Source organism: Serinus canaria, chromosome 9, assembly GCF_022539315.1.
Source record: "Serinus canaria isolate serCan28SL12 chromosome 9, serCan2020, whole genome shotgun sequence".
Classification (NCBI taxonomy): Eukaryota; Metazoa; Chordata; class Aves; order Passeriformes; family Fringillidae; genus Serinus; species Serinus canaria.
The window spans coordinates 10,750,988-10,774,135 of NC_066323.1; the positions used below are offsets into that span (position 1 = coordinate 10,750,988).

The 23,148-nt window shown below is 46.5% G+C and overlaps 1 protein-coding gene across 3 annotated transcripts in view; it reads left to right on the forward strand.

Annotated features, from left to right (window-relative positions):
• Positions 1–23,148, forward strand: part of IL1RAP (interleukin 1 receptor accessory protein) — a 47,764-nt gene that overhangs the window by 15,805 nt on the left and 8,811 nt on the right. For 2 of the 3 annotated variants that reach the window (XM_018912951.3, XM_018912953.3), the window contains exons 2-10: positions 1,073–1,140; positions 11,149–11,434; positions 12,172–12,364; positions 14,080–14,245; positions 15,156–15,227; positions 16,360–16,489; positions 17,796–17,944; positions 20,184–20,333; positions 21,159–21,302. In XM_018912951.3, coding sequence (XP_018768496.1) covers positions 1,074–1,140; positions 11,149–11,434; positions 12,172–12,364; positions 14,080–14,245; positions 15,156–15,227; positions 16,360–16,489; positions 17,796–17,944; positions 20,184–20,333; positions 21,159–21,302 — 1,357 coding nt within the window. In that variant the 5' untranslated portion in view covers position 1,073. Of the gene's footprint in view, positions 1–1,072; positions 1,141–1,652; positions 1,784–11,148; positions 11,435–12,171; positions 12,365–14,079; positions 14,246–15,155; positions 15,228–16,359; positions 16,490–17,795; positions 17,945–20,183; positions 20,334–21,158; positions 21,303–23,148 lie in introns of all 3 variants that reach the window. The other variant, XM_050978061.1, reaches the window with a different exon arrangement.

Sequence of the window (23,148 nt, forward strand, 5' to 3'; positions counted from 1 at the left end):
CCCTGATGGAGCAGGTTTCTCTGTCATCTCATGAGCACATTCCTGACAGTATCACCATGCTCATTACTGCATCTGCCTGGCAGAGCTGAGATGCTTTGATGAAGTTCAGCCTTTTAACCATCTCTTCTCCCTTTGTGATCTGACAGCACACAGGAATATCAAATGTGACCTTAACCCCTTTAATAAGAGCATCTAGTAGATGTCAGTTTTCATGACTACCAGCTTATAAATTGCATCCTGAAAAACTTAGAAACAGAGGGATATTTAATTCCAGTGAGTGAACAGCTCTGAGAGCCGAATGCCAGATACTGGAGTGGGCAGCCAGTGAAACTCTGGCAGTGTACATTTATCTCAAATTACAGGAAATTGTGTTCTGTAGTGGGAATGCAAAAGTTTGGGATTGTTTTTTGCTTATCACTGCTGCCTAGAAATTGTTTAGATCCTTTCTGAAAAGTGTACAAACCTGGTGTTTGTTTACTCCTGCGAGTTCCAAGGAGGATTTGACTGGGAAGAGCTGGTGGGGCTCTGTCTTGCCTCCACTGCCTGCAGGAGCAGGTTGAAGCAGGCTCTGGAGCTGGCCCCTTTGCAGGTCACTGGCTGCACACCTTGCCAGTCGGGACTGCTCTGGTGTGGCTGTCCTGTCAGTGTCACACACATTCAGTGCAGATGTGCCACAGCCACTGCGAGCGCTCTCTACACTTGTTCTTAGAGATGACCAGAAGGAGGTCTTGGCAAAGGACCTTCTTTTGGGAGTCAAAGCTTGGGATTTGTAGCTTGCAAACATCCATTTGACTCCTTGTGCTCCCTGATATAGACCATTCTGATGGCTTAAGTCAATGAGCTGGGCTGTCCTCTTCAGAACCATCACCTCCCAGGCTTGGCAAGCTGCCCACAGGCAGAGCGATGCTGCCGTGCCAGTGCTGTTCTTAAGGAATCTTAATGAAATAAAACAGGGATGTGCCAGAATTAAAGGATCCCTGGGTGAATGGAGGAATAAACAAACAGAGTTTAAAAATGGCCTGCAGTGGTAAAACAGTGTCAAGTAACCAGGTCTGTGTGCTTTGTCTCCCAGGATGAAGATGGTCAGTGTCCTGCTGGTTTCACTCTGGCTGTCCATGGTCACCCTCGGCAGAGGCTCAGGTAAGGACGTGGCATGTGATGGACCTGCCCACTTCCTGTGCAGAGAAGAAAACTGTCAGCAGTGAGTTTTGAGCATTTGCAGTGTTTCTGTACTAAATGGTTGTGTATAAAACACTTTAGTAAAATAGATGGACACAGTGTTGGTTCTGGGGGGCTGTTGTACAATGCTCTGCGTAGAGACGACCAGTGTGGTGTGAAGAGGTGCATGAGCAAATAGCAACAGCACCTCCACCTTAAAGTGCTTTCAAACTCCAGCTGTCCCCTTTGTCAGTATCATTATTGCCCTTGTGTGAGGGGTGAATCCAGGGCTTGGCCCATAGAGCTGCCTTGTCACTGAGCTGCAGGAAGGACCCAGGCTTGAGCCTGAACTCTGCTATCCCTGGTTGGATCCAGAGGGGACTGAGATTCAGCTCTCCAATTCTGACTCATGCCTTAGCAATGCAAGGGGAGAGGGGAACTTCTAGAGTAAGAGGAGCTCTGATACCAGTCTCACTGAGTCACTTTCCTGACAGGAAATATGTTGTCATGCTCGCAGCTCCTCTGGCACTCGTTCAGCCCAGCTCTTGTGAAGAGGCAGATTGTGCATGTCTCGGCTCCGGACTTCCTATTTGGGGGTGGAAGGAGACAGCATGATTTGCAGGAGGCAAGTGGAAAGGGGGAGGGAGGAAAGAACAGGAGCTGGTTTTATGGGGGGAAATGTTCAGAAATAAGGGCTGTACAGGGGTTTTACAGTTCGTGAGTCCCCCCATGAACTCTTGTCCCTCTGCAACGCAGGCAAACAAGCAGTTACAATATACCCCGAGCAGATGAACAGCTCTTCTGTCATTCTCTCTTGGACTACACTGAATTATTGTGGGCCAGATTCACAACGTGCACTTCAGCAAGGTTCATCTCAGTGCAGTGTTCATTGCAGAGCCAAAGCCTGGGAGGTTTTTCTCCTTGGGCTGCCCAAGGACTGCAGGCACTCACAGCAGGCTGTGGTCTTTAGTGGGGGATGTCCCATCCTGGCTAACAGTGGCTGGGTGGAAGTGGTGAGCAAAGGGGAAACAGCAAAGGAGAAAATACATGGCCTAGGTCTCCTTCACTGAGCCCTAGGCAGTCGGAGTGTGTGGGGAAGGAGGGGCCCAGCAACATGGATCTCAGCTGCTCACTGGGAAAATCCCTGCTTTGCTTGTGCTTCTGGACGAGCTGTTCTGCTCTCCACCAACGCAACATCCTCCTCCTGCTGAGGCAGCATTACAACACCCCACGTGCACTCATCTTGGGATTTTGCAGAAATGAGAGGTAGGTGCAATTGAATCAGGATTGCCCAGGAAATGTTAGAGCAGCTCTAGAAGCTAACACAGTTGGCTGGGAAGAAGCTGATTTCAGAAATGAGCACCCTGGCATTTGGGTCACACAGGCTCGTTCCAATTGATCTGACAGAACCAGAACCCTCCATGCATTTCTGCAGGGCATTTAGTACTTTTTAAACATATCTCCTTTAGCAGAGATTTGCTGCACAGGATGGCCAGAACCCTTGTAGAGTGCTGCAAGAATGTAAGTCAAGTCTCAATACATGAGACACATGGTCAGGTAAAACACACTTCTCCTGCAAATCCTCTGCATTGTATGCATTTAATTTCCTGCAGGTCTGTGGGTGTCAGATGCACTCTTCAGTTCAAAGCTTCCTTTTTTGTGCCATGGACTTCATAAAATGGTTTGGGCTGTCAGAATGTCCTTTGTTATTCATGATGGGTTTGGATGGCTGTTTGTACTTGGATGGAGGGGCAGCCGTCTGTGCAGCCCTCTGTTTCACTGCAGGGTTTCCTGGGACTGGCACCAAAAGGAGACTGGAGCTTGTTTCACCCTTGCAAAGTCATAAATACATAGCAGTATGGTAGAGTGGCCTTGTTTTGGAAATGTTACAGCATTTGGGCTTGTTTTTCCTTCTTGGAGCAGGGTATGTAGGTGGGGGGAGCAGAGCTGAGCTTATCTGGAGTGAATGCAAAAGGGCTGTGCGCAGTCTACAGCTGCCCTGGTGGTCACTTAACATCAAGCAGGGCCATGGAGATGGGTAGCTCTCACTGGGAAACCTGGTTCCTGGGATATTTAACATGTGTGGCTTGGTAGGGATTTGTCATTTCAGCTGAGTCCTTTTCTGTGCTTTGAACATTAAGTCATGTAATGCTGTATTGTTGGGACCAGTTCTCTCTCTAGCCCAGTCTGGACTGAGGAAGGCTGGAGGCAGGGACAGGAGTTGTCTTGTGGTTTGCTGCCATTTTTCCTGCCTCTGCCATCCTCCCAGTGGAGCAGTCTGGTCAGCAATAATGATCTGGGACTGCCCAAGCCAGGGGTACCTGCTCTGCTGAGTCCCAGGTTCTGTGAGCTTACAGAGGAGGTGAGGAACCAACACTTGCTAAATTTCAGCTCTAAAATACCAGCATTGCTCTGGCTGCAAGTGGCCTTTCCATCCAGTTAAGCCACTATGGCTGTCAGTCTCTCTGGCAGTGTGTCAGAAAGTTTTAGCATTACATTTCACCCTGCTTCCTACTGGAGAGACAAACCCACAAACTTTATTTGCCCTGCAGATTTTGCCTACAGCACTGTGGCTCTAAACATCTGCTCTCTGGGCTCTGCTGTTTCTGCTGCGTATGGAGGCTGGTGCTGAAACAAAATCAGTTGCTGTAAGGGGGATGCAAGCTGTTTGAGGGAAGAAATGTGATTTGAGTAGTGTAGAGTAAGAGATGCAGAGCCTGAGACTGAACTGGTGCCTGAATCTTCTGTTCGCTCATGCTGAACACGTGGGTAAATCTTCTCCTGGCCTTGACAATATCCATGACCTGCAGTGCATGGACTGCAGGAGTGCATCACTCATCACCTTTGGGTCAGTGTTTACAGTGGCAGTCAAGGTCTTCTGCTTTCCCTGCCTAGCTAAGCCATCCTCAAGATGGAACTCGTGTTGTAGGATGCTTAGTGAACCCAGGCATTCTGATACCCAGGGAAGGATAACAAAAACCAATGGACCTGGGTCTGGCTGCACAATAGTTTCTTTGGCACTACTGAAGTCATATAAATGTACACTGGCTCACAAGAGATGAAAAACCAGTCAGACGAAGAATATAACAGCCACTCTGAATACAGAATAAAGTTATCTTCTTGTTTCTGAATGAAGCTGGCCAGTGTTAGATACCAACTTATAAATAAGATGTGGCTGTAATTGTGCTTCTTGTTCCATTTTTTCCTCTCTGCTAACCAGGCTGCTCTCTCACCCTCCAAGAGCTTTTGTAGTGTGAGGGCTGGGGAGATGACCATGGTTGGGAGTACTGTCTAAGGGAAGTGCAAAAGCAGAATATTGCTGCCAGGAGAGGAGGAGCAGCCTCATGCTGATTATTGAATGGACCCGTGTAGTGTGAGCAGGTACCTACTGTGCATAAATAGCCCTTTGGTGGGGGGAATCATCATGTGTGCACAGGAAATGCCTCTGTAGCTCCCTTGGGGGCTATCAGACAGGCTGTGTGGTAGGATGAGCCCAGGACTGGACACAATGATACCCCAGCATGGCAGGGAGTAGCTGGAATGCAGCCAGGAGTTTCTCTTCTGGGAGCTTTATTTCAGGCTTTGCTGTTATTTGCTGGATTGTGAACATGTCTGTTTACACTCTCTCATATCAGAGGCTTTCAGCTACTTTGGTTTTTGATGGTTATTGATATCATCAATGCTTTTGGGTTCAAGTGGTGGTTGGAGCAGTAGAGTTCTGGCTGCAGCGAGAAAGAAAGAGAGGTCTAGCTTCAGAGGTCAGGGCCACTGCCTGTACTGTCTCTCCTGAGTGCTGAACTGCACTGTGGATCTCATGCTTAGCAGAGAGGCAGAACAGTTGCTTTTGGCCAGGGGAAATTTGCAGATTAATAAATTACTGTCTGTAAAGCACTTTGAAGATGGAAAGCCCTGTGCAGCTCCTCAGGATTATTACTATATGGCTCTTACTCCACTGATGGGGTTCCAGTCGCCTTATTTTCCTTCTGATTTGTGACAGCCCCAGAAGCTGAGAAGCTTATTTTAGTGTGTAAAGTCAAAAGAAAAACAGATTAAACTGCATTATTGTTTTCTAAAGAAAACTAAATAACTAAATCCCTCCCCCACCACCATCTCCTGGGATTTCCTGACTTCCTCCTACTCTTCCAATCTCAGCTTCTTGCTGTCCTAATTTAGGATGTGATTTTATAACCATCCATACCCATCTGTGAGCTACTGTGGTTGTAGAAGTTTATGGCACTTGGGGGCATGAAGTCATTGACACTGAGGGTGTTGAAAGCTGCACAGCCCTGGAGTGGATGGAGATAAAAGCCGTGGAGCAGAGCTGACCTGGGTGCAGACATGTCCCCACAGCCGCCAGCCTCTCTCCACACCCACCAGAGCTGTGCCCACTAAGGAGATAAAACCTCATGTCTGCTTCTTGTCAGCTGAGGAAATGGGTTGTGAGGGGTGAGCTCTGTGCAGGCATCATGGTGTGACCTATCTGCATTGAAGTGCAGGAGCGTGTGGAGGAAAGCAGCCCTTTCTGGGTGTGTTGCTGATACAGCATTGAACAGTCACCTTTGCTCCTGTGTGTGTATCAAAGAGGGCATCAGGGAGCTGTCATGTCCCCCTTTCACAGACACAGGGCTGAGCTCTCATTGTCAGAGGTTTTGTGGCACCCAGGTGACTCTGCTGGACTCTTGGACCTTTGTAGTGCATTTTACTGCCTGCTGTGTTTGCTTGGTTCCCATCCTTGTCCGAGGACAACTGCTGCAGCATCTTTGTAATGCAGACATCCCTGTGGGATGGACAGGGAAGAATTGCTGACTGTATTTTAAAGCAGGCAACAGAGCACCTGGCTAAGTGCAGTGACTGGGGTGCATGGGTTTAGCTAAGCAAGCCTGCTGGCAGGGCCAGGAGTTTAGCCCGGACCTTGTCAAGTCCCAGTGTGGTGTCCCAGGCACACAAGAGCCTCTGCCAGCAAGCTCAGCTTAAGCACAGCTCAGCAGTGATGCTGATCAGATAAACCCCCTTTTTCATGCTGCCTCTCCTACAGATGACTTTGCAATGGGGTGTTCCATTTCCTGTACCTCTTCCTATGCTGCTCTGCTTTGCTTCACGCATAAATTTTCTCAATGAAGTGGGATGGAAAGTAGCTGTTTGCTCTTCTTATCCTTCAGGGAAGCAGTTCATGCCCCTACTTTTATCATTTTGATCTCAAATTTAAAGAAAGCCTCCAGAAAAATATGTCAAGCTTGCTAGAAAAATCTGAATATAATTTTTTTTTTTTTTTTTTTTTTTTTTGGCCCAGTTGCTGGGGGTAACCAAAATACTCTGCCACATGCAGTAAACAGCTTTATGCACAGATAGAAAGTGAAGTCACAGAGCTCACTGTGGAGGAGTTCTAAGAGACACAAATAAGGACTACCCAGTGTTACAGGCTGTGCTTGATGAGATAAGGCGATTCAGAGTCAGAAGCTCTGGGCTCCATTACAGAATCATAGTTTTTTGGATGTCTTGCTTTGGCTGCTTCCCCTGAAGTCAACAGAAGTTTATGCAGTCAGCTTGTTTTCCATGACTTTGGCAGAGGCAGATTTTCACACCTGTTTAAATTAGGCATTCAGGGTCTCAAGTTAATCAACTGCCATGTACAGGTGCTTTGCAAAACTGAACCATTCTGCAATAGAAAGTCCTTTTCCTTCTTCTTTTCTGAGCTGTCCTACCTATTCAAATGATAAAAGCACTTGGGGGGAGAGAGAGACTCTATCCCAGTGTGCAGCATCCAGGTGAGAGGCTTCTGTGGGGGCCTCACAGCTCAGTGGCAATGCAGGATGAATATGATGAAACTTGGGAGAAATGTAAAACCATGTCACCAATGCCATCACAGCAGAACTCCATGGATGGGGTTGGGCTGTGTAGGAGCTTTGTGCCAGGACCACTTCCACATCCTTGCTCTTACTGGAGAGGCTGTGGGAGGAAGGCAGTGGGGTTATGAGAGGTCTCTTTGGATGTGTTTCCACTGGAAGTGAGATTATAAATTTCTGCAGAGTTGGCACAGCCTCTAGGCTGAGCCTCCAAGGCAGCATTCAGCTACAACCAGATTTTAGGTGTTCTGTGGCCACCGTCACTGCTGCAGAAGTAGTGAGAGCAAACGGTGAGAGCCAGCTGATCTTGGCTGGGCCTAACCCAACTTCTGTGTCATTCCCACCCATCTCAGCGTGTTTTGGTTTGTGCCTCTTCTCCTAGTTAAGGGCAGAGCTTCTCATTTGTTTTGTTCCATGCTTCTCTTCTTCTGCCCGGTTGTATGGTCAGATGGGATACTACTGAGCAGGGAACACAGCCAGGGAACAGGGGGTGGTCTCGTGCAGGGTAGAAAAGGAGGAATGCAGACAGAGTGGGGAGAGTGGGTGCTCCTGGCACTGGCATAAATGGGAGATGCTTCCATGTGTGGTGCTGGCCACAGCTGGTGCCTCCTGTGCTCACAGCACGGCTTCTCCATTCAGCCTGGCTTCTTCTCCTTCCTTTTCACCGACTGAGCTTGAAAGATGGTGGTGAGGAAAATTTTTTTTAAGGTAGTACTGATCAATTCTTGCTTAACTGCTTTGTGTCATCAGCTTTTTCTGCCTTATTGATGCTGATTTGTGCATCATGATAACAGACTGGTCTTGCTGTGCCCCCCGGGTAGTGGCTGACTCATACTGGCTTTGCTTTAAGGTAATGCAGCAGGGACAGATGAAGAAAGTAGGAAGCTGTTGAGATATGACTTGGCAGCCCCAAAAAGCCAGCTGTGTCATGGGTCATAACAAAAGAAGTGTGGCCAGGAGGGTCAAGGGAGGTGATTCTGCCCCTCTACTCTGTTCTGGTGAGACCCCACCTGCAGTGCTGTGTTCAGCTCTGGGGTCCCCAGCGTACAAAGGACATCAATCAGTTGGAGTGAGTCCAGAGGAGGGCATGAAGTTGATCTGAGGGCTGGAGCACCTCTCCTGTGAAGTCCTCACACATTATATCAGGCAGAGCCTGGCTATCTTGGGAGAAAAAAACACCCCAAAATGTAGAACTAGCAGTGTAACTGTCAGCATGGCACAGGGAGGAGGGAAGCTGTGCAAAGCACCTCAATTTTTGTCTGCAGTGTTTTATGTAAGGACATTTTGCTGCAGCCTGTGGTGTTCCTGCCATCTCTGCTCCGAGTGATGGGTCATGGCACTATTCCTGAGCCCTCGGGGTCGTGCTGGGTGGCTTTGCCCTGGCAGCAAGGAGGAGCCCTTGCCTTGGGAGGGAGGCACAGCCTAGGATCTGCCCCTGCACAGTTGCTCCTGTGCTCTGGGTGTAGCTGTTCATTACCAGCAGTAATGTGCTGTGTCTGGGGTTCAGCTGAGAGCTTGCAGCACCGCAGGGCACGTGGGGAGCCTTAGCACTACCAGTTTGCTGTGACAGTGTCCCTGAAGCCAGGCCAGCTCTGAGACAAAACCTCCAGCTACAGCTCTTAGAGTAAAACAGTAACAGTCCCCTCTTCCCAAGCCAAGAAGGCAAGGCCTGGGCATTGTTTTAGAGAAATGTAGGAAGGAAAAAAAAAAGAAAATAGTTGTATTTATTTTCAATAACTCATTCAGGTTGAACGGGTAAGTAGTTTTACAGTGCTGATTTATGGGCTGTTGCAAAATGCAAGAGCTGCTCATGATTGCAAATTTCATTGATCTTGACTCCAAGAATTTCGGTACAGTAATGTTTTATATAGTTTCTTCTCTCCCCAGTCCTGCCATTTGAAGTAATAAGGATGATTTGCCTTTATGCAGCCCAAGAGGAGATGCAAGTCAGATGCTGGGAAGAGAACCTGGGCATCCTGATTTACAGAGCCAGGTCTGCTCCTTTCAGAGGGGAAGCCTTTCTTTACACAAAAAAATGCCCTGTCTCCATGAGTAGCAGTCCATGCTTTATCATGCAGTTAGCAGGCAGTCTCTGCAGGCTCATTTGTCTCATTGCCACTCTAAGGACACTTGACCATGCCCCAATGCTGGTTCATGGCCCCAGCAGCATAAAGCAGTCTGCTGGTTCCGGTTTGCCCTGATCAGGGTCTGATGGGTCATTATGCTCCTTTCCAAGGTGTGAGGCTTCCAGCAGTGGTTTGGTCTTTGAAAAGGAGCCTCAGCACTGTCTGTGGTAGCAGCCATAGTGTGTGACGCTGTGCACTTTTGAAAGATCTGTTTGTTTTTAGATGATGAGCACTCTCCAGATATTTGGGTTTGGGCTTCCTCTGAACAAATGCTTGTGTTCTGGGTAGCTTCACCGCCTTTTCCTAGCCCAATTCATTCTCTTCCTCCAGAAGTAGCACTCTGTCATATGGGAGTTTGGCATACTGCAGTAGGAGCAGTGAAGCTTGCATTTACATTTATGTGTAAACCCGCCAGAAAACATTTCTATTCTTACTGGCCCAGATTCCTCCTGCCCATGACTAACCATTGCTGAGCCACAGGAGTTAGCATCACTGCCTTTAAGTGCTGCAGGCCTGTCCTCTCAAAGGTTTATCTCATCTTTTTTTAATTAAGTATGAATTTGGGGGCAAGCTACTTCCCATTGTCTATTTAAGGAAGAATAAATGCCAGAAATCCTGCTTTGGGCCTGTGAAGTCAGTTCAGAAGAATTCAGAAGAATTGGGCTCAAAGAGCATATTGTATTCTGTTTCTCCTCTCAGTCTGAGTTCTAATATCTACAAATGGGAGAGGCTTTGCAGTGTTGTCTCTGGTGAGCCTGTGTGTGATGTGCTGAGACACTGCTCCCAAGGACTGCTGCAGGCAGCACACCCCTCTCCCGTTTGACTCATTTTGGGTTCTCAGACGTCAGGCTGCCCTAGCAATGCCTCCCAGCAGCTCCAAGACAGGCACTGTGGGAAGTGTGCCATGCTGTGCTCTGCCTTGTCAGCGTGGGGAGGCAGGAGGTGCAGTGACAGCAGCCTCCCTGTGTGTCTCAGTTGGCTCTGACAGTGCAGGTTGCTCCCAGGTTTGCTGGCACCCTGGGACTGTGCTTTGCTTGCACCAAGTCCCTGCCTGCCTGGGCATCCTGATGGGTAGGAGGAGTGGAGTGGAGAGGAGTCCTTGGAAGAGAAATAGGTTTGGACTGTGCTTTTTGTGGTGAAACTGTTTGCGAATGACAAGAATATTTTTTAAAAGAAAGTAATTAAAGAAAAGAAGCTCTATACAGCTTTCTCTCATGCTGGCTGTTTTCTGTGTCAGTCCAAGTCTACTGTGAGCCACACTGAGCCACTGCCTGTTGTTGAACTGTGCTTGGGGTTTGCACCTGGCACTGCCTGGGTATACAAGAGAACCTCCTGCTACCTGCTCTGTACTTGTTCCTTCTGCCCCTTAGGCTCCAGTTCTAAATTTCATTCTCAACAGTCTTTCTGTGTCACTTATTACGGCTTGTTCTCATTGTGTTGTCCTGGTGTGCACAGGTGTCACATGAATCCATCACAGGAAAGACAGTCCTCACTTTTGGAACCCACAGTCCAGCTTCTTCTGGCAGGGAAAGTTACCCACAGTGTTAAGGGAGTGTTGATGTTTGATTTCTTTTTTTTTTTTTTTTTTTGCCCCCTCCTATTTTAGCATGTCTGTTTCCATCTTCCCTATCATTGTGTATGGATGCACACACTACTCTGGCATTGTTGTCATCCAAATTTTATCTTCCCACATAAGACTTTTGTGGTAAATTTTCTTGGAGCTCTGTAGGAAGCGTAGTTTTATGCAGGAATATCCTATTCTATTGTCCTGATGAGAGATAAATAGCTTGGCATAAACGTAGGAGGTGTACTAATGAAAACAGAAGTTTCCAGGTTCTCTAGAAATGAACACAGTGTTCTTGTTCTGTTTTATAAAAGCTCAGTTTGCTTTCATTGAGAACACTACAGTTTTGTCTCTGATTTTAATGGGGACAGAACCAAGGGCTGTGGGGAGCACGGGCAGAACTGTTTTCCTCCTGCAGACTTGCAAGCCTAAGGCACCTTGTTCTTCCTGGCTGCAGAGCGCTGCGATGACTGGGGTGTGGACACCATGAAGCAGATCCAGATTTATGATGGGGAACCTGCCAAGATCAAATGCCCACTTTTTGAGACCTTCTTGAAGTACAACTACAGCACAGCCCATTCTGCTGGCCTAACCCTGATCTGGTACCGGATCGCGCAGGACCGGGATCTGGAGGAGCCCATTAATTATCGTCTCCCTGACAATCACATCAGTAAGGATAAAGACACCCTTTGGTTCTGGCCTGCTCTTCTCAATGACACTGGGAATTACACCTGCATGCTCAGGTAGGTCATGTGGTGCAGTTTCTGTACATCTCCAGTGCAATCAAAGGTGAGGAAATGATGCTGTTAGCACCAGAACTTCCTGTGGGGAGACTACCATTTACAAAAGCATTAATGGGAAAAGAATGTTGCAATTATAGGACTGCTTAGTGCTGAGCCAATTTACATGGCAGTAATGCTTGGAGCCTTACAGACACTAATGAGCGTGCCTCTCCTTGCTGCAAGTGTCCATGAAAATATTATTGCTGAGCCCATGGCAAAATCCACAGGCACTCACCATTAAGAAGTGATCTGCATGTCTAGAGTAAAAATAGCTTCAGATGCAGGGGTAATGTTTTGACTGCACGCTAATTTGGCAAAGATTCATGAGATTCAGACTTCTAGGAAATTAAAAGTGTCTCTAACTGTGGTTCAAAATGAACGTAGCAGCTGCTATGCGTAAGAGCTCTTTTTGGTCTTCCTCACATTGTCTTTTGTCTGTGTCTTTGACCTTATGATCTGCTTTAGCAGCAGGAGAGTGGATGTTGCTTGTTAGTCATCTTTATAGGCTTTTGTGAGCTTGTGTGGCCACCTCTGGTGGGGTTTTCTTTCCCATTTACAAATGAGTCAGCTAAGGCTGTACATACCTCATCAGCGCTGTGATGCTTGTTATTGCAGATGTGATTTTTATTTCATTCCACTCCACCGCTGTAGGAGTAAACAAGTTTCAGCTTATCAGCCCTGTTCTTGTCCACCCTTAGGAACACAACCTACTGCAGCAAAGTTGCTTTTCCCTTGGAAGTTGTTCCAAAAGACCAGCACTCTTGTGTGAGCCATTCCATAAAACCCACTGAGGAGATGTTCTACTTGGAGCATGCCAATCAGAAGATCACATGTCCAGATATTGATGGGTTTTACCCTGCCACTGTGACACCAACTGTCAAGTGGTACTTGGTAAGAAGAACTTACTTGGGCAGCAGGGGGATGCAGTGGTGTGTGTGAAAAAGCAGTGGTTGGCATGGCAGTCATGGAACTGCCTTTCAGAGTCTCCCCAGTGATGATACTGTTAATGAAGCTTTACTAATTTTAAGAGCTCTGCTTCCATTGAGTTCAAGGGTAAAACTGCTCCTGGAAAGAAATTGAGAGCTAACACTGAAGCTTTTTTGACCAGCGTGCACAAGTGAAAAATACTCCTAAGAGGGGTTTAGGTGGCTCAGTTCAGTTCTGGGCAGTGTGACTGACCTGCTGTGTGTGAGCCTCTCACTTTCCGGTAAAGGAAACTGTCATTCATATTCCCTCTTCTTTAAAAAACCCCACCTGTTAATGAAAATTGCATCCTTTCCAAAATCCTCTGAGGTCAGAAAGTGAAGTTGTACATCAGGCTGTGCAAAGACAATAGGTGTCCTTTTTGAAACAATTCAGGAAACCTCTTTTCTGAAGACTGATGCATCTCTACCCCACCCTCCACACTTTTCTGAATATTAGACTAGACTGTCTCCAGCCATCCTCAGATTCTTGCCTACAGAATTACTGCTCAATTTTCTTAAATTTGATTTCACTCTTTCTCTCTAGGTGGATGCCTTTAGTCAGTAGAGAATAAGTCGTCTCAGGGGATGTAAAGTATGAGAGTTATGGCAATAAATTCTTCGATAACATTCTATAAAGTGCTTTTGTATTTCTAGATAGAAGATTTTGTATAAATGAATTTAATAATAAGAGAAATTGTCAACAAATTTAAAAAAGAAATTTAAAGGACCCAAAAGGAAAACCCTACCTCTAAAACCTTTCAGGAAAAACTTCCTCTTGTATCAAGAGGAGCCATTTCACTCCAGTAGTTTAAATGCTTTACTTGTATCATTCATTGAAATTCACATCTCGGCAATCAATTAGCAGAATGAAACAAAAAGCCCCTTGGAAGTAATTTTTCAGGCAGCAAGTCATCCCATGCCTAATAAAAATCATTAAAAATGCTATATGACCCCTGTCCTAAACTACCCCATTAGGATGTATCAGATTTGGAAATGTACCATTCAAAAATAATCTCTTAGAAAATGTGCACATCTTTGTGTTTTATGACAATCAAGATGTTATCTGCATAACCTCTTTCTGAAAAGGAATCTCCAGCTTGGTATTTTGGCAGTTTTCCTGTCTTGCCTGACAGAAAGAGAGGAGTTATTAAGGATTATGTACTATAGATTCTCGTTTGCTATTTGCAAATTCTGGGGCCTCATCCTCAGCTGAAGGCAGCCAGGAGAGCTTGATTAGTCCCAAAAGATGGACATCAATGGGGTACATGTCCTTTAGTCCTGGTATCCATTTGTGAATACGTCATCATTTTCTTCTTATCACTTTTTACTTTGTTCTTCATTCTGCTGAGGTGCTCACTTTGATTGCCAATGAACTTCTGGATCAGAGATCTCTCCTTTATAAAATTGTCTGTGTTTAAAGTGGGATAAAGTTATTAGGGTGATCTGCTTCATCACTTCATTTTCAAGGTGAACATAGCAGTCTACACTCCAACATGCTCAAAGTTCATGGTATTTAGGTCTGTCCTACATCATGATCCCAAGTGTCATATTAATAGTTTAAATCAGATCTTTGTAGAAGCATTTAAACCAATATTTGCACTTTTGAGTCCCAAACTCAAGTATTTTTCTGCCTGACTCCAGAACTGCAACTCGGTGGATGGCTTCTATGAGCGACATCCCCAGGGGCCCAGGCTTGTCATTGGCATTGTCCGCAGTGCCTATAAAGGGAATTACACTTGCATTGTGACATTCAAGGACCATGGAAGAACCTATAATCTCACCAGAACCATAAAGATGAAGGTGGTGGGTAAGAATGACTTTAAAATTGTAAAATGCATGTGGGTAACTGCAGAAGTGGTAAAAAAAGCTGGAAGAGTTTGTTGTAGGATCCATTTGTGGTTGTAGTCAATCTGTGTTACCCAGCTGACCTGAGCTGGGGTCAGACTTGTGTGACTGTCCAGAACATACTGCAGTAGATGTCTCTCCTATCATCTTGTCAAGTGCCCCAAATACAGAGTGGCCAGCCTCAGGCTGGTGAGGTTCAGTCCATGAGATGGCCAGGGCTACCCTCTGCTGGCATGTGAATGCATAACCTTGGCACTCCTGCTCGTGGTCTCTTGTGCCCTTTGCTCGTCACTATTTCTGGGATTATCACTTCATAGCCAGCTTGTCTTGATCTTCTTGGAATCTCAAAGCCATTTGTGCTGGGGTTGAGACTGCTAATCAGCTAGGCAGAGCTCGAGGTACCCACTGCTTGGACACATCTGTCCCAGGCACAGAGGCTCAGCCTACCTGCCAGGGAATTGCAGAGTTTAAAAACCTAGTGAGCTGTAGGATACATTCTGAGTTCCATGGAAACAGCTGCTTTAAGGGTTGAAATAGATATTTGTGACACAAAATGAGGTTTGTATTGTGTTTTTTAAAAGCAGCAGTAAAAAGAAATTGGTGCAGCTTATGCCTTGGGAAGATGAGAAGGTTATGGAGCTCTTCTCATGTGAGAGGCCCAAACTAGCTTACCTAAACTTTGAGGGAGCCTTGAAATCTGGACCTGGCCCTGAGTTTGGGAATTAGACTTGTGTGTGCGTAGAACTGCAGCAGGAATGCATCACAAGTTAGTCTGGGGAATGTGCAGTGCGGCACGAGGGAGTGGGGCTGCAAGGATTCCAGGTTTTCATGAAGTCTGGGGCCCCATGGGGGCTCTCTGTTGTCTCCTGCAGGATCTCCAAACAAGGCCTTGCCACCACAGTTCACCTCTCCAAATGAGAAAGTTGTGTACGAACTGGAAGCAGGTAAAGTCCAACACTCACAGCGTGCCAGTGGGACAGGGAGACCCAGCCAGGCACAAAGCTCTCCCTTCCACTGCATCCCCAGTGCTTTTTCTCACAGAGCACTCGAGCTGCCACGGCTTGAATAGTGAACAGTATGGGATGCTAGTTTTTGATGGAGAGCACAGCTTCAAAAGCTGATTTTTTGCAAGATATTCAGGTGTGATGATACAGAACTGCAGCTGCAGAAGTAGATGAAATTGGGGTACTCAGCTGCTTAGGAGAATTCTTGTAGGACCATGTTTTAGCCCTGGCCCTGGCTGTGGTTTGCTCCCATCCTCCCTCATTCACCCCTAGAGTGGCTTTAAGGCTTTAGTCTTCTAGCCAGTTCTTGCTCATTTCCCCTTTTTTTGGCAGATGACTTCCTAATTAATGACAGCTCTTCTCTGCTGACCTTGCAGCACTGGGTAATGGGGTACCACACCCTTTCCCTCACCCCTTCCCCCACACCATCAGTTTTACCTAATAGCTTTTTGGAGCAATTCCCTATATCAAATGGATTGTGTCCCATTACATTGATGTAATAAATGTGGTGGCAATGATGATGATTAGCACCAGAGTCTTCACTTTAAAGAACAGCTCTTTTGGCTCAGAAGGTCAGATTTCACCCATAGTCCTCTGTAAGATAAAATCACTTACTGATCACCAAGATATTCGCACTCCCAAGTCTGATCTTGAGCAAAGTCAAATTCCCGAAGAAATTTTTCCAAACCAAAATGATTGTGTGGAGCTTGAGCCTTCACTTTATGGCATCTGTCCCCTGTACAGTGGGATTGATTAGCACTGCCTGGGTTTCCAGGGAAGTGGTTGGCATGGAGCATGTCCCTTTGGGTGGGTCACTTCGTGCAGTCAAGGAATTTGTAACACATTTGAGGAGGCAGGACATCTTTTTCGATTTATCTGTCTGTCACAAATCCTCATGTCCAGGGATGTTAAGCTGTTATTACAGTTTATGTCAGAAAGTGGATGTTGGCCTCATTCTTTCCTGAAGGGACACAGAGCTTAGTCTGGTAGGATTTTGGAAAGCACAAAAGTGAAGGGGTTGCCTGCACTGCAATACCTTTTCTCCTAGGAGATGATGTTCCTTTCTTTTCAGGTGATGACCTTATTCTGCCCTGTGAGGTTTTCTTCACATTCCTGAAGGACTCCCGGACCGAGGTGTGGTGGACCATAGATGGGAGAAACACAGATGACATCACGGACCCCAAGATAAAAGTCACACAAAGGTAACACGTAATATGAACCTTCATTTCTAATCTCCTGGGTCCTGTGTAGGTAAAGGCATGTGACAGTCCTAATGGAGTGTAGTCTCCCTGTTAATCAGAAGCCCCTGTGTCTGCACCCTGCTGTGATGAGCACCAGGACCTCCAAGAAGAAGGCCTCCAGACCTGGACAGTGTCATATCTTACAGATGGATTTGAGGGAGCTTTGTTAACCAGTTCACATCATCATTTGTTCAGGTCCTGGTAGTGATGCCAAAAGCTACTGTTGTTGTGGGACTTATAAAACAGGGGCTAGCAATTCTATTTAGAGGAGTGTTCCCAAATAGCATAGGGTAAAAAAAGGGTTTCAGAAAAACAGAGACTGAAAACAAAAATGTAATGTTATACATAGTATTGATTAGGAAGAATAGAGATTCAATCCCATCAAGAACCCAAATGAGGATCAAAGTCCCATTTTCTGGATGCTGAGTTACAAGTGGAAGGCAGTCACTGCCCCAGCTGATTTGCAAACCAATGTAGAAAAAGGAAAGGCAAAAGGAAATACTGTATCCTGTCGCCGACATGTTTTATGAAAAATCCTTTACTTAGGATTTTTCCTCTCCTGAGAGCTGAGAGGCCTCAGGAACAAACTGTAAACAATTCTTATCTGCTGCTGTGGAATGCAACAGGGGATGTCTGTGATTGGCCCCGTCAAACTGTTTCCAATTAAGAGCCTATCACAGAACACCTGTCCAGCCGGTCTCGGTCTGGGAGGACACATTCCTTTTCTATTCTTAATATAGCTTTGTAGTGAAATCCTTCTCTCTATTCTTTTAGTATAGTTTTTATATATTATGTATCATATAATAATAAATCAAGCCTTCTGATACATGGAGTCAACTTTCTCATCTCTTCCCTCATCTTGGAACCCCTGAGAACGGGGTAACAGTATCCTAATTTTGCAGACGGTCAATTCAGTCAGAGAGAGACAAAGTGACTCATCCAGGACTGCATAAGGAATGTGACGTGAGCTCTAAATCTTGAGTTCATGAGATCTTCTTGTTTATAGGCAAGAACTTCCATTTCCTCTAAAAGGCAATGTGGCACAGCTGCAATGAGAAAATTATGAGCAGTAAAATAAATATTAAGGAAAATCAGATAAAGGAATAAGTGCAGCTGTATTACAATCTGAAGTGTATATTGATTTATAAATATCAAGTTATGTGTTTTGGCCTTTTTAAAGGAAGAGGTTATATCAGGGAAAAGAATATCTGTCACTAAAAACTTGCTGCACTTTCACATATGTAATGCTCTAGTTTTTCTCTTACAGTGAAATTACCAGAGATTTTGAAGACAAAACTCTGGTAAGGACTCTAACAGTTGCAAAAGCCACAGCAGAGGAGCTGAAGCGGAATTACACTTGCCACGCCAGGAACGCCAAGGGCGAGGAGCGCAGCCAGGCCGTGGTGCGCATGAAAGGTGCAGTGCCTGCAGGGCAGGGGGGTGCTGGGGGGGCTCTGCTGCTGCCTTCAGCCTTGCCCTGCAAAACAAGTCAGGGGACAAAGAGTTCCATCCGCCCTTTCTGCCTAACACAGTCTGTTCTGTAGGCACTGCTGGCATACTGAGCCACTTCTCGGAGGCAGGGAACAAAGGGCCCCACCATGGGCAAGTTCGTGGGTGGAGAAAGGACAGATCTGTTGTCCTCATCCCATCCCTGTGCCACAGCTGAAGCAGAGCTGAGAGCACAGGCTGCTTGAAATGATTTCAGGTTATTTGGTTGTGTGAGGGTTTTGCATGACACAACATCTAGCAGTTGGCATCCTCAGAAGACAGTCTGCACTCGCTGGCATTGCTCAGGGAGTGAGACAGTCACACCACAGCGCTCTCTGCTTTTACTCCTTGCTGTCATGATGCTGCAGTCTAGGTGCAGCCACCTCAGCATGGATGGTATAGACTGATTCAGCTCTGTTCTGTGTGGGTTTTTCCAATGTCTTTTTTTCATCAAAGATTTGATTCTTGTTTCCTAGACCCACCTCTCAGTAATAAAAGCTATGTGAGATTTCCTGATTAGGGTGGATTTTTCTGCCTCCTGATCAGCCTTATCTAGATCTTCAACACCTGCTTTTACTGTTAGCCGGATGTCCCCTCTCCCACAGGGAATGCTGCCGTGGCTTGTGTAGCTCACACCAGACACCTTCTTCCCTCTACTCTACATTATAAGCATGGGAAAGCTCTTGGAGGTCTTCACTTGAAGATCTTTTTCTTCCTGGTACTTGTCCTCCTTCTATTTTAGTTTCATTCCTTTGAGACAAACCTTTTCTGGATTGTTAGGGAGGAACAATAGACCACACACAAAACTGAGAAGGGCTGAAACCATCTGTCAGTGAGTTCATACTCCATATATAATTTTCTGGGGTGATAATATTTGTACATGTAGCAGAAGTGAATCTGAAATACTCATCTTCTTTCTCTAAATATCAGTGCCTAAAAACTGTTTTCTAGTGGACTGACCTGTACTGTCCTCCCTTTTCCTCCCCATGTCTGTTCTTGGTTAGTGGACTAGGTTTGCTCTGAGAAGATGTGGTTACCCACCACTCCTTTTTCGTGCTCCATTCCACAGCAAAGTCCAAGAGCCATCCCTAGCTGCTGCTGGCAGAGCAGCCTTGTGCTAAGCTCAGTGCAGCCCATCCCACTGCTCATCCCATAGGAGCATCAGGCATGCCGGAACTGAACCCCTCAGCACCTGGCTTTTAGCAAGTGGCTCTATATATTGGCTCCAACTCTTCCATTACATTAGGTCATATATATTTCTTGCTTTTTCTGGATGATTTCCCTCTCCTTCTCGTGTACTTCTGCTGCTCATCACCTAATGAACATTGATAAATTCCTTCAATTTTCGATTTTGTAATTCAGTTTTATTAGCAGCTTATTAAATATTGGAATATGGTGGTGTTTCCCTGTTGTTCTGTTTTTGTGCAGTTTGCCAATTTGCACATCAACTGCCACCAACAGAGTTGCCCAGGGATACAGTTAGAAATTTTCTGTCCTTAGTACAAAGAAGCAGCAGTGGTGTGACAGACAGTGCATGAGTTGGAGGGGGCCTGTGATGTTTTGGCTTGATGCCCACAGGTTGCCCTCTTTGTTTGCAAGCATTTCAGCTTTTCTGTAAGGAATTCTGCTTCTTCTTTCATGGTAGAAAAGAGTCAGGCCATGGCTTGTTATATCCTGGGTGTCACAAAACCTGTGTCTGTTTGATGGGGAGAGAGAATGGTAACCATTGCCTTTATTTTGCTGCAGATGCTTTATCTGGATCTCTTAGAAGTCAGAGAAGTAATCTTCCCCCAAGAGTTTGCTGATACTGCTGAGGAGGTCATGTTCGTGTTCTGGCTTTGGACTGTGCAGGTTTCTTCCACCAACAGGTCATTCTATCACCTGGCTGCTCCCAGGGTCTCACTCAGAGACAGAATTCCAGCCTGTGCTATGGACTTGCTCTGCCAGCATAAGCAGACCTAATAACCCAGAGTGGGGCTCCAGGGTGGCCAGCCATCACATGTCCTGTCAGAAAAGCCTTGGCTTGGCCACCTTACTCTGAAGGGGCAGCTTGGCTCTTGGCTGTTCCTCTGTGGTGTTCGGCTGCACATGACAAAAGCTTGTTCCTGCCCAGCTGAAGGTTCAACCTGTACTTTAACCCTGACCCCCTGTCTATTTTTGTTCTCAGTTGTAGCACCCAAGTACACTGTGGAGCTGGCCTGTGGCCTGGGGGCCACCATCCTGCTCGTTGTGGTGCTGATAGTCATCTATCACGTGTATTGGCTTGAAATGGTCCTCTTCTATCGGGCTCATTTTGGAACAGACGAAACCATTCTAGGTAAGGAGTTAAATGCTTTCTTTTATTTATCCTGCTGCAGACCCTTTATTTTCATAGAGGAGTTTTCCCTCTTCACAGCAAAATGACATTTTGACCTTCCATTTCTCTATCTACATGCAGTTGTGTGGGTCATTGCTCATTAAAGCAAGAGGAGTCAGGCTTTTGGCTCAGGGAGGAGAAAGAAGTCCTCTGTATTCTCTGCAGGGGTGGAGCATGGACATGCCAGGCTCCTCAGGGCCCTGCCCTGCTGATCTAGCTGTATCATCCAATCGAGATTGTCAAGATATGTCATCAGATTTCAATAAGTCCCTTGTTTCCCTGGTGACTCTCTGTAAAGGATTCATGATCTGATCCAGAGTGATCTGCTTTAAAATGTGGGAAGGCATCCAAAAGGATGGATGTGGAAATCATCGTTCTGTCCTCAGTTCTTCCCTGTGTTACTGGGAGTTCATTGCTAGGGACTCTGAGGTGAGATTTTCTCCTCTGGAGGAGGAGGAGGGTGTTTGAGCCCTTGCAGCTTGTGGTGTGAACCTGCCACGGGGTGCAGCAGCTCTCAGAGGGTGTAGGCAGGGTGCAAGTCTCTGTCTGGTAGGACTGCTCATGTGGATAGACAGCAGTGAGAGGGAGCAGAGTCAGAGGTGCCAAAAGGCAAAAGAAGTCTGGACAGAACGGGTTGGTCTGTGGGAATCTATGCGCCTTAAGCTGCAGTGCCTGGGCTCCAAGTGAGCCTTCCTGCCTGCTTCTCTTGCAAGTCAAAGGCCCGGCATGGGCAGTATCACAGATGTCCCTTGTGCCCTTTGTGTCCCCCTGTGCTCACGTGCCCAGACGGGAAGGAGTACGACGTGTACGTGTCCTATGCGCGCAACGCCGAGGAGGAGGAGTTTGTGCTGCTGACGCTGCGCGGAGTCCTGGAGAACGAGTTCGGGTACAAGCTGTGTATCTTCGACAGAGACAGCCTCCCTGGGGGAAGTGAGTATCTCACAGGGGCTGTGCTCCATGCACGTCCTCTGTATTGTTCTTTGAGGTATTGATCATTGATTGCAATGAGCCTATCCAGGTTGTGTTTTGGGTTTTTCCCCTATCACTGTTAATGAATTCTTTTTAGTGTCTTTTAATGTTTTTGCTTCACATGACAGTGTTGCAGATGCTCCAGGCCACCGAAGTGGCTGCTGTGGGGATGGTGGTTGGTTGTTTCAGTTGCTCTTTCCAGGAGTGATGTGCAGGAATGTCAGCATGGGGAACCAGAAAACTGATCTTCACACAAGCCCTCTGAGCTGCCTTAAAAAACTGGATAAAGTCAAGGCTAGAAGAGGCAGGGAAAGTGTTATACTGGATCAGTTTACAGAGGGTAATGGAGATTCCTTGTAAAAACCAGGAGTGTCTACTTCAGGAAGGAGTGGCAGGTGTTAAAGCTTCCAGTGAGAAGATAATGTGTATCCCATTCATCATTATTAATTAGGGAGTTTGTGTCTAACATGGCATACAATTTAGCTGCTATTATTAAAAGGACTTTGTTGCAGGTAGTGAGACTCATCTCTTCAGTAAGATGTAGTCCTTTTTTACTGTTTTGAAATAAACCATACAAGGTTCTGGACATAATGTCTGCTTCAGAGAGGCAGAGAATTGCCAAGAATGGAGGTTTGTGAAGCTATCCAGATACACTTACTTTCGCTCAAGTTCCACAGCGAGGGCACAAATCTAGACAACATTCTTGATTTCTAGTTTTTTGGAGGCTGAGTTGGTTGCATTATCCTGATGCCTGTTAAAAGTTCAAAGTCTGAATTTCTGCTGGTGCAGACCACCCTGCTTTGATTTCATGGGCTTTGGCTCAGGATCCCAAAGTCAGGTTTTTTTGTGACAAACCTGTGCTGGGAAAGTCCATTGGGGTGTCCCTTTTGAGTAGGAACAGGGGGGACTGCTGGATTCTCAGCCCACCTACCTGACAAAGGGAGCAGAATCAGTCTGGGTTCTGTTATCTTTCTCTCCTGGATTGTTGCCAGGATCTAGGAGCACCTTAAAGTTTGAGGGTAAATAAATATGTGGGTCTCAGTGAGACAGCTGCAATCCTGGTGCTGTTCCTCCTTGAAGAGAGCCTGAATGATGTGGCAGGGCACCCTCCAGGCTCAATTTCCTTGATGCCAGTGTCAGGCTCAGAGCAGGTTTGCTCTGAGCCATTTTCACCAGATGTCCATCTCCCTCCTGTTCCCTCTGCTGCTTCTTACCCTGTTCATTAAGGGGGTGTCATTTTCCTCCCAGCACTGCTCTCCTGGGCTCTCTGTCCCTCACCTTACCCCCAAACGTCTCCTTCTGTGCCCCCCTCAGTCCCTGCCAGCCCCAAGGCAGTGCCAGCCCTGTGGAGAGCTGCCGAAGTGGTTTGTCACTGCACTGCTGTTCGCGATGCTGCTGGGGCTTCCCCGGAGCTTCTTAGCCAGGATTTGACTAATCTCCTTCTCAGGAAACACGGGGGCCAGGAAATAGCTTTTGGCAGCTGGTGTCATGCCTCCAGAGCGTGCATCTGTGTCATGGGTAGAGAGTTATGTTGTCCTTGATGAAGAAACAGTGGGAGATGGATTATCCTGTGAGTTAGCTGACAGGAACTAATCAAACGTGCTTGACAGCTAAATGAAGCTGTCTGTCAGCATTATTTTACTCTCCATTGTAATTTCTGACCAGTCAAGTGTGTTCCCTTATTAAGGAAGTGTGGGAGATCCTGCAGCAGAGAGTACAAGCACCCAGATTCACACTTACAAGGGATTTTCACATTAATTATAGACGATGGTCAAGGACAGTCTACCTGCAGACGTTAGAAATTTAA